Source organism: Thunnus albacares, chromosome 10 (assembly GCF_914725855.1).
Source record: "Thunnus albacares chromosome 10, fThuAlb1.1, whole genome shotgun sequence".
Taxonomy (NCBI): domain Eukaryota; kingdom Metazoa; phylum Chordata; class Actinopteri; order Scombriformes; family Scombridae; genus Thunnus; species Thunnus albacares.
This window is the reverse complement of record NC_058115.1, coordinates 12,483,007-12,495,940: the sequence shown is the minus strand read 5'-3', so window position 1 is coordinate 12,495,940 and position 12,934 is coordinate 12,483,007. Positions and strand designations below refer to the sequence as shown.

Sequence of the window (12,934 nt, the reverse complement as noted above, 5' to 3'; positions counted from 1 at the left end):
GTGTGCAGCACAGACGGGGTAAAGGGGCGACGTCTGTCTATCTAACTGAATCCACATGCGTCCTTTCTCATCCCGCCACATGCTGGGTCTAATTTATGGCTGCGATTTCATCTGCTTCTGATCAGCCCCCTTGTTAGATCTGTGGAAACTGTTTTGGCACCTTGTCAGAGAGGATAAACAGGCGTTTCACATGAGTGGACTGGTCAGCAGGATTCTCCTACATGACAATCATCATCATCAATCATCTGTCTCTCTCACCCTCCCCATCCACTCTTCCTTCTGCTTTTTCTCCTACAGCACATGGAGTGAGGCGAGGAAAAAAAGTGAAGAGGCAGTCCTTAAGGCCGAGATCTTAGTCCTAAAGTCTGGGCTAAAATCGAGGAGGTACAGTAAGAGTGATGGCTCTGAATCCAAATATTATATTAGACACTGTGTGGCCAGGAGAGAAAAGATTTGTAGCAAAACCTGATTCATTGTGTGGCTCTTATCAGATTTGACACTCTCATAAAACAGTGATACCACATGAAAAGCCACATGAGAGGAGAGTCATTGTTATATTTCAATATTTATAAAATAACAGCATATCATTTCTCTAATTAGAAAAGTGAATAGGCCTGCTCATTCCGACCTTTATCAAACACTTTGCATCTCTAATTTCTGAAACATTAATCCTGCCAGCTTCCAGGGTATTACTGAGGTAAAGTCAATGACTTCCAGCTTTAATAATGCAGCAGCTGCTTTGATATTGAAGTAATATTCAAACAGGAGAGCTGTTTCAGTAGGACGTCCATGGTTTTCTTGTTAACCTCCCAAGGAAAAGAGAAACTAAAGACAGAATCCACACAGCCAAGCTAAAGAGTTGCTGACCAGGTCAGGCAGGCAGGGGATGAAACATGCTCTCTTTAGCCACAGGACAAGTACAGGCAGAACAAAATGGACCCACAAACTGCCAACTCACGACTATCTAAAATGGATTTCTTAAAAGCATAGAACACGTGAACTTGGAAATAAGATGTTTTGTCAAAACTGACAACTTAATTTTCATAGACGATACGCACTTTGCTCTGACAATTACCTTGAAATGAAATAAGACAAAGATTGAAACAGTCTTTTATAATGAATATTTTATGCTGAGTCAGTGAGGTGAACAAGTCATTTAAATATTTTCAATTTCAACCGAAGTTGCGTCATTATAGTGTGTCTGTGCGTGTGTGTGCGTGTTTGTGGGGAAGTGACTCACCCCTGATGAAGGCATAAATGCTGACAGCAGTGGTGCCTTCAATGACGGCCTTGACATCCTTGTAATTGCAGCGATAATAGCCAGTGTCTGTGGCCTGCGCTCTGTTCAGGGTCAGCCTCTTACAGTACGGCCTCCCAGGCTGCCCCGGACACTCACTGACCAAGGGGACCCTCTGCCCAGGGGCGCTGGTGGTCGGCAGCTGGGCCTGACGGTCAGTTAACTCCTGTCCCACCAGAGTCTTATCAGGCCAGGCCCAAGCCAGAGTGCGCTGTCCCCTGAGGAGACATCAGGTCACAAGACATGGGACAGATCTCACATTAAGATGAGCTTCAAGGTAATAAATTAACAAACATGTAAAATCGGATATCAAATGTTAATTTTGGCATCTGTTTCAATCACATTTTACCAGTCAGTGTCATGTTTTGACTGGTGAAACCTTTTAAAGAGAGTCTAAAGTGTGTGTGTGTGTGTGTGTGTGTGTGTGTGTGTGTGTGTGTGTGTGTGTGTGTGTGTGTGTGTGTGTGTGTGTCCACACATCCCTGTTTGCTCTGTGCTTTGTCATATAAATTCAGTTATGGGTGGACTTGTTAACCCGAAGGCATTATGAGCGAGATTGAGTTGAATCATAATGGCTGTGTGAAAATTGATAGCTATGCTTTCACCACCTGACTCCACCAACTACAAATGTCCACATTTGCAGACAGTGCCAAAATGTGATGATTGGAAATAACTCCTCCAAAAATCACAGAGGGCAATAAAAGTATTCTGTGGGTTATTTTCCAGCCCTGGTGAATAGCGTCTATCTATCTCGACTCTAGAAAACTGTACATTGTAAAGACTAAATTGAATAAAATGAAACTGACGTTTTCTCCCTGGAGATTGTCAGGAGTGCTGGCTATGCGAGGTTTACATGCGAACAACCATTTAAGACCTGTGTTGGGGAAAAATCCAAGAGTATCACCGGCTTACTAAAGACAGCATTTCTTTTTGTACTGCAGGAACAAAACGGTTAATGGAGTGACAGCTTGGCAGCAGGCAGTGCGGCAGAGATTTCATAAGGATAAAGGAGGCTTATTATGAGTGAATTCATATCTCCCATCGACTCCATTTAAATCAGTGTTGGCTATGTTTTAGAACAAAACAATCTCTGTGTGTTGTCTACAACATGCCCCTTTGTATGGTTTGACATTTGATAGGAGTTTGTAGAGTCCCATTTTTCCCTGTTAAAATATTATAGGAAGGGTTCAGTAGTAGGACATTAAAGAATTGCCTTATATATGTATATTTTGTATATATTTCAAGATCCCATCCAGGCATGTTTTAAGATGTAAATAAAATACTATACTTTGAATAATGATTTGTGTCTAATATGGTTTTTCCAAAAAAAAAAAAAAAGTTCAATTATCTCATGAAAATGCTTAAAATGTCACTTACTCCTTCTCTCTCATTGAAAAATCCATAATCTATAAATATGCAAATATTATTCATTTCTAAAGTTTAACTGTTGGATGCCTCCTACTTTACTGAAAAGTCCATTTTCAGTGTTTGTGCACTGGAGGTTTGAATGTACACACCTTAAACTCAGGTGGAGAGGAACTTCAATATTTACTGTAGATGTTCAAAGATATATTATTAAAGATATATATAAAGATATATAAAGATGTATTTAACAATTGGTCAGTTGTTATTATTTTATAAAAAACGTATACAAAACACTTATGGTGGTTATATGAATTTTATTAAAAACATATATTATTATTGACCATCAGTTAATTGTAGCATAATTGATCAAAAATATTATTTTAAAAAACACAATTGTACTTTTTAAATAATTTAGTAGTTACAGTAAATGTAATGTATTGTCTTAAAGAATGAATATGTTGTCCTTGCTGTAAAAAGCACAAGTGATCACTGTCCCACTTTAGCAGACAAGCTGTCTCACTAAACCTTTAAAACACAATTAAGGCAAAAAAAAAAAAAAAAAGATGTTGTTGCTGAGTTTGAGATTATATAACTTTCAAAACTTTAGTATGTTAAGCAGGGTTGGACTATTTCACTAAAACATCATTTATTATAGTAAAAACCCTCTTAGACAAACATGTAATTCGGACTATTTAAGTAACAAAGACTTGACTTGAATGAAGAATGAACACAAGGCACACGTGTTGTAAAAAACTGGACTGAAAATTGTTTATAGTAACATTGGATGCTATTATAGTATCCCTTGGTCACTATTAGTCAAAAGAAAAGAAAAGATTTTGATTTTGCTTCTCACTGCTTTTGCATTTTTTTAATTTCTGAAATAACAAACGGCACATCATGCACACAAGTGCATGTACACATTCCCACACCACAGCAGCGCACACATACCTGCATGTAATAGTGAGTGTTTCGTGGACTGGAATCACTAGGTCGTCTCTGGAGCTGTCAAGGATGGGTGGAGTCATAGAAAAGCCAATCACCAGACCTGAGGGAGCGAAGAAGGGAACTGCATTAGATTCATGTTACGCAGGTCAGTTCGGACGACCTGGTGGTTTTAGCAGAGCTGCTGGTAGGCTGTCAAATCTCCATCAGGAATCTGAAACACGACACGACATTAGCTCAGATAGCACGTTGTTCATTACATTTACAAGCTGTAAGGCAATCTGTGGGTAAAGTGCTTGGTCCCTGGTACTGAGAAACTCCCAGACAGATGAATCACGGCCTACTCACGAGGCGATGCTGTTCGGAGCTCCCTGCTTCCTCCTTTGAAAAAGCCACAAAGACCATTTGCCCTTGATTCATTACCAATGCATTCACTCCTCTGACTTGAGCTTGGATAATATGGCTGGTCTAGAATGTCATTACCGTCGCAGAGTCCCCTCAGGGTGCTATTAGCGCTTAGTCAGACTCCACACCTATGTCTATCATATATAAAAGTGTCACCATGACTTATGAACCACCTGGATATCATTAAAGATGAAAACACACACAGAGTGATAACAGAGACGGAGAGGGTGTATGGAGGTGGATAGGCTTTCTTGGCATTATGAGGGCAAATGATGACCATTTTTCACATCTGGCTCAGAGTTTGACAGTGATCGTGATGCCTGTGCAGTATTTAATGCACTACATGTTGGCAGTGAACAACTCGAGGACAAACTGAACTTCAACTCTGCAACTTGACAAAGGGGTCAGATAGAATGTCAACATGAAGAAATAGACCGGTGGATACTGATTTTTGTATTACTGACACACATATATTCCAACATGTGTAATACAGAAGACAAGAAGCCTTCCTTCACTCTACAATATGATTTCACAACAGTCACTCATGACCTGTTGCCAATCAAAACCCAGAGCTCTGGACAGCTGCGATTCAACTACACAAAACTCATTCCTCCAACACATCCGGCTGCCCGGGCAACACAATAGAGCAAGGTTATTCTTATATAAATATTTTGTTAATCGTGTTTACAGTTAAGGCTGATCCCAATGGAAGGAGACTGATCAGCCCAGGTTCCTTCCAATATAACAAACAGACAGAATCTAAAATTAACATTGGCTGACCTACAGTCCTATTTGTTTTGTGTATTTCTAGTTCTTTAGAAATACACGTTTTTATAACTACTGAGTCTATTTTAAATCTGTGACATTTTATTTGCCAAAGTTGTTTCGATTTCTCTAAATCCATCTTTCCTTACAACCCAGATTCCCCTCTGTCCTCCAGCAGGCTGTTTCAGAAGCTATTTACATAAAATCAGCATTATTCATGAGCACCTACTTGGATCGGAGGTGTGGCCCCCACCTTCACCCCCAGCCAATCGTAATACTACCAAATGAATAATGCAAATTCCCTTATGCTGCATCTTTAGCTGGAGTAATGTCTGCAGCTGGAGACATAGATAGTATATAGTGGTCTATGAAGTGGAGTCTGATCATGAATAAAGGGGAAGAATGTGCTGTTGCACAGTTGAGATTTTAACAGGATGTTTCAGAACAATAAGATCATGAAAGTTTCCCAACAAAGCAAAGGTCATTTTTTTAAACGCAGCCAAAGGTCGCTATCTTAGCATTAGCACAGATACATTATATGACCTTTAGCTGACTAACAGAGAGAAACAATGTTTTACGAGTTTGTTGTTTTAAAACTTCATCCAAAGACTGATGATGAAAAAGTTGAAAATCCTGCAGCGTACTGAGTCTCATTAAGCAGACAGTTGCCAATAACGGAAGGAAGATTGTCTCCAAAATGAATTTCAGCCTGATGTAAATTTCTATCCCCTGGAGGGCTGTAAAGACATTTTTGCTGCTGAACAACCAGCGACAGCACACTTCCACTGTCCTGCTTTGCTCGTCATACTTCCACTGTCCTGCTTTGCTCGTCATCCAGCTGAAAGGCAAACTCCGACTCTGACTAAAGAGGGTATGGCAGGGGTGGGCTCATGCTAAAGCTTCCTGCATATTTGATTTGACTTTCTGGTGTGACGTAGTAACAGATACCACCTCAACACCGCTAGCTCTTGAGCTGCAAATTTCAGAATTTCAAACAACTGAAAAAGGCCAAGGAGATAGAACTGAGTAATTTTACAGCACAGGAGAGCCCCCACCATCACTCTAATCCATCCAAAGCTCATTTTTCTTGTTTTCCACAATACCAGTCCTTTACAGGTATAGTCCAACATTTTGAGAACTACGCTTCTTTGTTTTCTTGCCAAGAGTTAGATAAGAAGATTGAAGTACTGCTCTCATGTCTGTACGGTAAATGTGAAGCTGCTGCCAGTAGCCATTAGCTTAGCTTAGCATAAAGACTGGAAATAGTGGGAAACAACTAGCCTAGCTCTGTCTGAAGGTAACAAAATCTGCCTACTGCTGCTGGCAGTAGCTTCATATTAACCATACAGATATGAGAGTGGTATCAATATTCTCATTTTCACTCTCAAAAAGAAAGCGAATAAGCATCTTTCTCAAAATGTAGGACAATATCCTTGTCCATCTCTGGTATCACAGTTGAAACAACAACACAATCAAGCAATGTGTGTCTTTGTGTCTTTGCTCTGATAATAAAACTGATATCATGCTAATTTAAAACCACATACAACCCACAAACAGTTGAATGACTGAATGTGAACGGAGGGGCAACTAACCATACTAACACCATCCTAACAGAAAACAATCATGTTAATCAATCAATCAAACTTTATTTGTATAGCACCTTTCATAAAGATTAGTGCAATTCAAACAATTTCAGAGTAATGCACATGAGAAATAAAAATGATGAAAATGTAATAAAATAAAATAGATTTGAAAGCTATAATGACTAATACAGTAAATTATATTTTTTTAAAAACTAGATAAGTTAGATTAAAAAGCCAAAACAAAGACAAATCAAATCGATAAGAGGGATAAAAAATATATTACAATAGTAATTAAAATAAGAGATATCTTAATCTAAAGCCAGGCTGAAGTGGCAGGTTTTATGTTAAGGGGTTGAAGTGGGAAGTGGTGGCAGTCCATGAATCATTCCCAGCTTGGCTCCCAGCAGGGTATTCTTGTCTGCTCTTTCAGAGATCTTTAACTCTGCCCCAGAGGAGAAGCAAAGTTTCCCCAACATATTGTCTCAGCTCAGATGTGAACCTGCCACCGACTTCTGTCCCATCACCACCCCTCCGCCACACAGCACAGCTTTGTCCACTCTTCCTCACACCTGAAATGCTGTGAAGCCAAACAGTGTCATAAACGCAGGGCCCCCCCAAGAGCTACAGACAAGGGGAAAGTGAGAAAGGAAATTCCTGCAAGGACAAGTCACTATTTTAGGAATAGCAAATTTCCTTTACACACACTAAGGGAGTATAACAAGAGAGATCTCCTGGCTGAGTCATGTCTTAATTTGGAAGGACAGCAGTCGAGTGCTGGACCTCCCACACCTTCAAATAAAAAAATTCAGTCTCTTCACGGTCATACATGGATGGCACACTTGGGTGCCGTTGGCTATAGATGGAGAGCATTTGGCAAAGCCTGTGTATAAAGACACTATTATGATATAAAAATTATACAGATTGCAGCTTCCACATTTAGTCCAAGGGCAAGGTACTCAGGGCAAAACATAGCAGACAAAGCACTACACCTACACATTGTTATACAGTATATTCAACAGTAAATGTCTCTGAGGAATAAAGGGGGAAATAATGGAAAATATACAACAATCTAATGCATAAGATGATGTGTATTGACATGTCTAAGAGATGTGCGCGGTGATGGAGTGATGAGCTCTACTGTAGCAGAGTTCCCATGATGGATGCTTCCCTCACAATCGGTTGAGAGATCGCTAGCTGACAGACAAGATGCAAATTGTAAATCTTTTTGAAATGTCATGACTGACTGGCCAGCCCTGAGAGACAAGACATCAAGATGTGTGGAGGTGCATCTGTGAGGGAAACCTGGAAAAGATGCATTTGTTATAAAGGGAAGACTTCAGCTTTGGCTATTTGAAATGCTCCAACGCTCAGTAAGATAGACTGATATGTCTATCACAGTGCAGCAAGGGTGTCACACACCGGAGGGCAGAGACAGCATTACACCCACACTAAAAGCTCTTCGAAGTCAAGCAAAACAGTTCGCAGATCATTCCGACTGATAAGATTCATACACGCCAGTGTTTTCCTGACACAGTCTATTTCCAATGTTAGTTTAAGGTTAACGTGCTCCACATTACTGTACTTGTCAAGACTTTGGATCTCTTATAAATCACTTGTCATGTTAAGTGGCTCTCTCATAACCGCTGAAGGAGGTGCTGCAAAGTCGTAATTTAATGTGTGCTGGGTTACACATGGCTGCAGGCCAAAACAGCCACCAACTTCTTTGTTGCTTGGACACTTTAGATTGATGAGAGGTGAGAAGAGGGCATTTCTACTCTGTACATACTGTAGGTGAGTCTCACCCGTGATGCTCCAGGAGCTGCTAGTTCTCATTTCTTTTGTTTCACAATGATGAAAAAGGTGGGTGCCAGATGTCAACATCTTCCATATGGATGTAACGTATAATGTGTACACTATGTTTCCAAACTGTGAGACACCAGATAGGGAGGACTGTCAGTCTGTCAGCTACGCAAATGGTTTGAGAAATAATCCCATTAATAGTTGTTTGCATTCTGTCAAATATAATTTAAAGCACACGTTGCTCCAATGTATAGCTACGTGAAGTGAATGCCAAAGTAAACCAAACACATCAATTCATAGACATTCATGGCTGATAACATATCTTGTCATGATAATAAACACATTTTCCTGCCGTGACCTTTTAATGCTGTGTTTCATGGCAGATGTCAGTATTGTTATGATTGTCATCAGTCAGTGAGCTCATTTGTCTTAACATGGATTAAATAGTGGTGTAAAAAAAAAAAAGGCTAACAGTCTATTGTAGAAGCTTAATTTCTGAGCAGCAGTTTCAGCTGGAGGACAGTTATGTAGGTGGACAGTGAGTAAGCACAGCTGCAGCTGTGAACTCTAGTTTAAGGGGACGGTGTTGCTCCTCTGTACACATGGCTGCAGCTTCAACATGAAAAGAAAAACTGACTCAATAAACTCTGAGTACAAGACAATATCAACAAAACATGTTTCAGTTTATTCTTGAATTTAAACTTCAACTAAATTTCCTTTCATTTATTTCAAAAGCCCATGCTAGGGATTAGGTTTTACCTCTTTAATTACGTAGACTCTACATTATTCTGAACAATTTAGAATGAATGCTGCAGTGTTTCAGATGTTTGAACATATTTTATGAGTTTCCAAGCAGCCACTGCTTTGCATGAGATATCAAAAGTAATCACTATAGACTCTCTTAAATTGTACAATTCATCACAGTGAACATCTTGTCTGCATTCATTTTTGTCAGTGTTTTGTCATCATTGCATTATAATGCAGTTATAAGTGAAATGAAATGAAACTCGTAATGACAATGTAATTCTGACATAAACAAATGCAGAGTTGATGGTAATTGCCACAAATTACAATTCATCAGAAAGTAAAGAGTCTGCTAATCAGTTTTCAAATTGAAAATAAATTAGTGGAGACCAGTTCCGCCTGAAGGTCACAACGAGATAGATAGATTTATCTGACAACAATAAAAGTACATGAAAGACTGCAGTCACCCATTCCTGACATATAGTTAAATTACTGAGGATAAAAACATAATAAAGCTAAAAGCTTATTTCAATCATGGCCCTCTAAGGGCATTAAAAAGTTTAACACATAACCACATGGCATGCAAAATGGTTAGCAGACGGGATGAACCGATCCGATCCATGGTTCCACATTAAATATATCTTTCTGTCCTGCTCCATACATTTACAGCGTAGGCTAACATGCATAAAGCTACTGCTAATACTACACTACTTCCATTTTAATGTGAGAGCAGTAGTGGGCCTTACTGTACTATACCCTTTTGACATTTGCATTCGCTAACGTTAGCTAATGTAAAATTTACTCTGCAGGGTTGTTCCTCAAACTAGATTAAAACCCCTTCTACATGTTCATAAAGCTTAGGCTACAATTTAAACAAAAACAATGCTGTATGAACATCTCTGCTGTGTAATTACATTTCATGTTCCTGTACACATAGAAGAGTGACAGAAGAATTACCAGTGCTCTTTTAGTGGGAAAAAAGAGACTTGGAGAGTTGGGGTATCAGAATCAGTATTTGGAGTCACATTGGTGCATCCCAGTTAGCAGTAGGCTAATGTAAAGTATAAGTGTTTTATTGTAAATGAGCTAAAACATGCAAAATCGCTGGTATGGCCTTCCATTTAAATCCTATTTGCAGATCATTTTCTGTAGCTAACTGAAACTGAAAGGGACATGATATACCTATTCATAATGATTGCATGGTCTAAAAACTCAAATGGATGGTGATTGGCTTGTTGACAACCACTTTACAAATGTGAACACAGGGCAGAGAGCCAAAAAACAGTTCAGCTTGGTTTCTCTCTTTTCTCATGCATTCCAGCTGGTGGTGCCGAGATAAGCAGCAGCTTTGGCTGATTAGCTTCTACAACAAAAAAGCAACATCATATTTTGACCTACAAAGATAAAACACAATATTTCTAAAAAAAAAAAAAAAATGAAGATAGCCCGTGCACAGCAATGCCTCTCTCCTGGGTACCAGCTGATGCAAGGCAAATTACAGAAAATCAAAAAAGTATTTCAGCATACACCAAGATAGTAGAATAGACGCTATTTTATAAAATAAAAATTTATGAAAAAGTGTCTATCCTAGTATCCTGGCTGAAATTCTTTTTTGATTTTCCACAATACTTGTAAGTTGACTTACTTCTTCTGTTATTGGATGATTACACAGGGCATAAACACACAAGTTTGGATGTGTAAAATCTTTCAGACAGATTAACACCACATTAACAGTCGGTAAAGTTAATCTTGTAGACAATTTTCTATGTTTCAAACACTTGAAACGATAATGACTCCTGTGACATTATAAATCGTGTGATCCAGCTCATCGCCTTCACAATATCTGACACTTTTATCACTTTAGACTGTCAAAAATAATTAAACTATGACTTTAACACTTAATGAAGCCTTTTAAAAAAAGAACTCTTCATTGAAAGTCGTTTGACACAGTTCTGTCTGGGAGAAACAGCTCACTGAACATGCCCTTGTAAAATCCTGACATTACTCTTGAGAAATGTGATTTCTCTGTTGTTGTGAAAACCCATTCTCGCTGCGGGAGTAATGTGTGTGTACCCTTCACCAGCAAACATGAAGGTTTGAGTGGTCTAAAAACCTTTTCAGACTAGTATAAAGAAAGGATAAGTGCATTTGTAGGTATGTAATTCAGATAAAGATGAGGCAGTCTGGTTGGTCTCATTCTCAACAATGCCAACCATGTGACAGGGATCACATCAAGATGGTTACATTTGACACATTGGTTCACACAGCTGGCCTTTCTGCCTTTTCTATGCTGCATGCCTCTATCATGATGGAAGTGCCAGATGTATATATGTGAGCTAGTAGTTAGAATTCTTCAAGGACAATTATGTCCGTTCACTCAGCGTGTGTGTTGGGCTGCACTTTGATGTGTCAGCTTCACATACCTGGTTGACAGGGAGGAAAGATGTGCAACTGGCTACAAGTCAGCTGAAACGTGTAAATAGCATGCCAGAGAAAGATATACAGTAGCTCTTTATTCACGTTGTAAAGGCTGGAATACCATGCGCTGCAGAGGACTGCTGCATCCAAGAGTTTTACAACAAATGTGTGCTGTAAAATATGATAAAAATGTGAAATTTGTAAGGCTGCAAAATGTAAAAGTAATTCATTTTGGATTTTTCTGCAAAATATGTGCAGTTTCACATATTGTTGAGGTTTCCTATCAGGCTCATTCCCTGCATTAAAGCTGCAAAATCAGTCATGGTGGCCTGGTGGTCTTTTTAACGCATACCATGTTACTGCAATGTACCCTGTTGGAATCTGGCCAGGGATCTTTTGTTGCATGTTATCCCTTCTCTTTCTGCCTTCAAATTTCCTGTATGGTTCTCTGCTGTACCCTATCAAATAAAGACCGAAAAAGTAAAAAAGAAAACTGCAACATATTCTTTTTAAAATGCAGTAACACAAACAAATCATCTCAAATCACTTGTTCCAACTCCTGTCCCTGTGTCTGTGTATGAAGAGAAAGTGTATGATTTTTTTTAAAACAACACCACCCAAGTGTGGCTTTCTAATGCTGTAAATAATGAAAAGTTCCTACAAATAAATCCACAAAGTTACAAAAGGTGATGACTTCTATTCAAACTTATTACATGCTTGTTTTGTGAGGAGTTGTGGCAATTTGAACTGTAGAATTGCTCAGGTGGGATGCCTTTGCATTATGTGCATTCATCTTATCCTTGGTTGATCTCTCTTCATGGCTCATACTGGTGGTTTTGTCACAGTCAGGGAATATTGACACTGGACTTCCCAGCCTATAGGGGACACCTGCTGATAAATTACACAGGTTTACTTAAGTCACTTTAGGGGTATTTACACAGATTTACATTCATTTCCTGGTGACTTAACCTAACCATAACTACTACTTGCCTAAACCCAACCCTTACCCTAACCTTAACCACTGACCAACAAGCCATCCCCAATCAACTAGTCTTAAGTCTGGTGTGTGTCCCTGAAAGTGACTTAAGTCATAACCACAGATTTACGTTCCCACAACATGAGGAATACCTGGTACACACATACATACATACACACACAGGGGAAGGAGCCTAGCCTCCATACGGCACTCTAAGCCAGTTAAAAATGTAAAGCTTCTCTGACAAGCAGACAGATACAAGGCAGGCAGGAGTCAAAAGCATCAAAGGTACGTGTGAAGATGAGAGATCCCTATCTCCGCAGGCACGACGGAGGGCACATTAAAGCTCGTGTGAAAAGCGGCACAGTGTTTTTCATTGCGAGCAAATTTCCTGTTTTCTTTATCATGTTCACGCTTCTCCCACTTCCCTTTTTCATGGACGGTGAAGGAGATGTTGCCGTTAGTGTTTCCTCGCTCCTCTGTAGTTTTGTCTCTGATCAGTCACATGACAGGAACAGGAAAAGAGGAACCTTGTGTAAACAAATAAAGCTTTTCTCAGAGCCTCAGTTTGGCCGAAAGTATGCAATGTGGGAGTTGTTTAAAAACACTTCACAGATATATGTGTGGTGTTGAACTGCA

The 12,934-nt window shown here is 39.3% G+C and overlaps 1 protein-coding gene across 2 annotated transcripts in view; it reads right to left on the bottom strand.

The window, feature by feature from the left end:
- The window catches only part of flt4 (fms related receptor tyrosine kinase 4), a 46,848-nt gene that overhangs the window by 26,943 nt on the left and 6,971 nt on the right, over positions 1-12,934 (bottom strand). For both annotated transcript variants that reach the window (XM_044363642.1, XM_044363641.1), the window contains exons 2-3: positions 3,611-3,707; positions 1,241-1,515 (exon numbers count right to left, since the gene is read on the bottom strand). In XM_044363642.1, the coding sequence (XP_044219577.1) occupies positions 1,241-1,515; positions 3,611-3,707 (372 nt within the window). The remainder of the gene's footprint in view (positions 1-1,240; positions 1,516-3,610; positions 3,708-12,934) is intronic.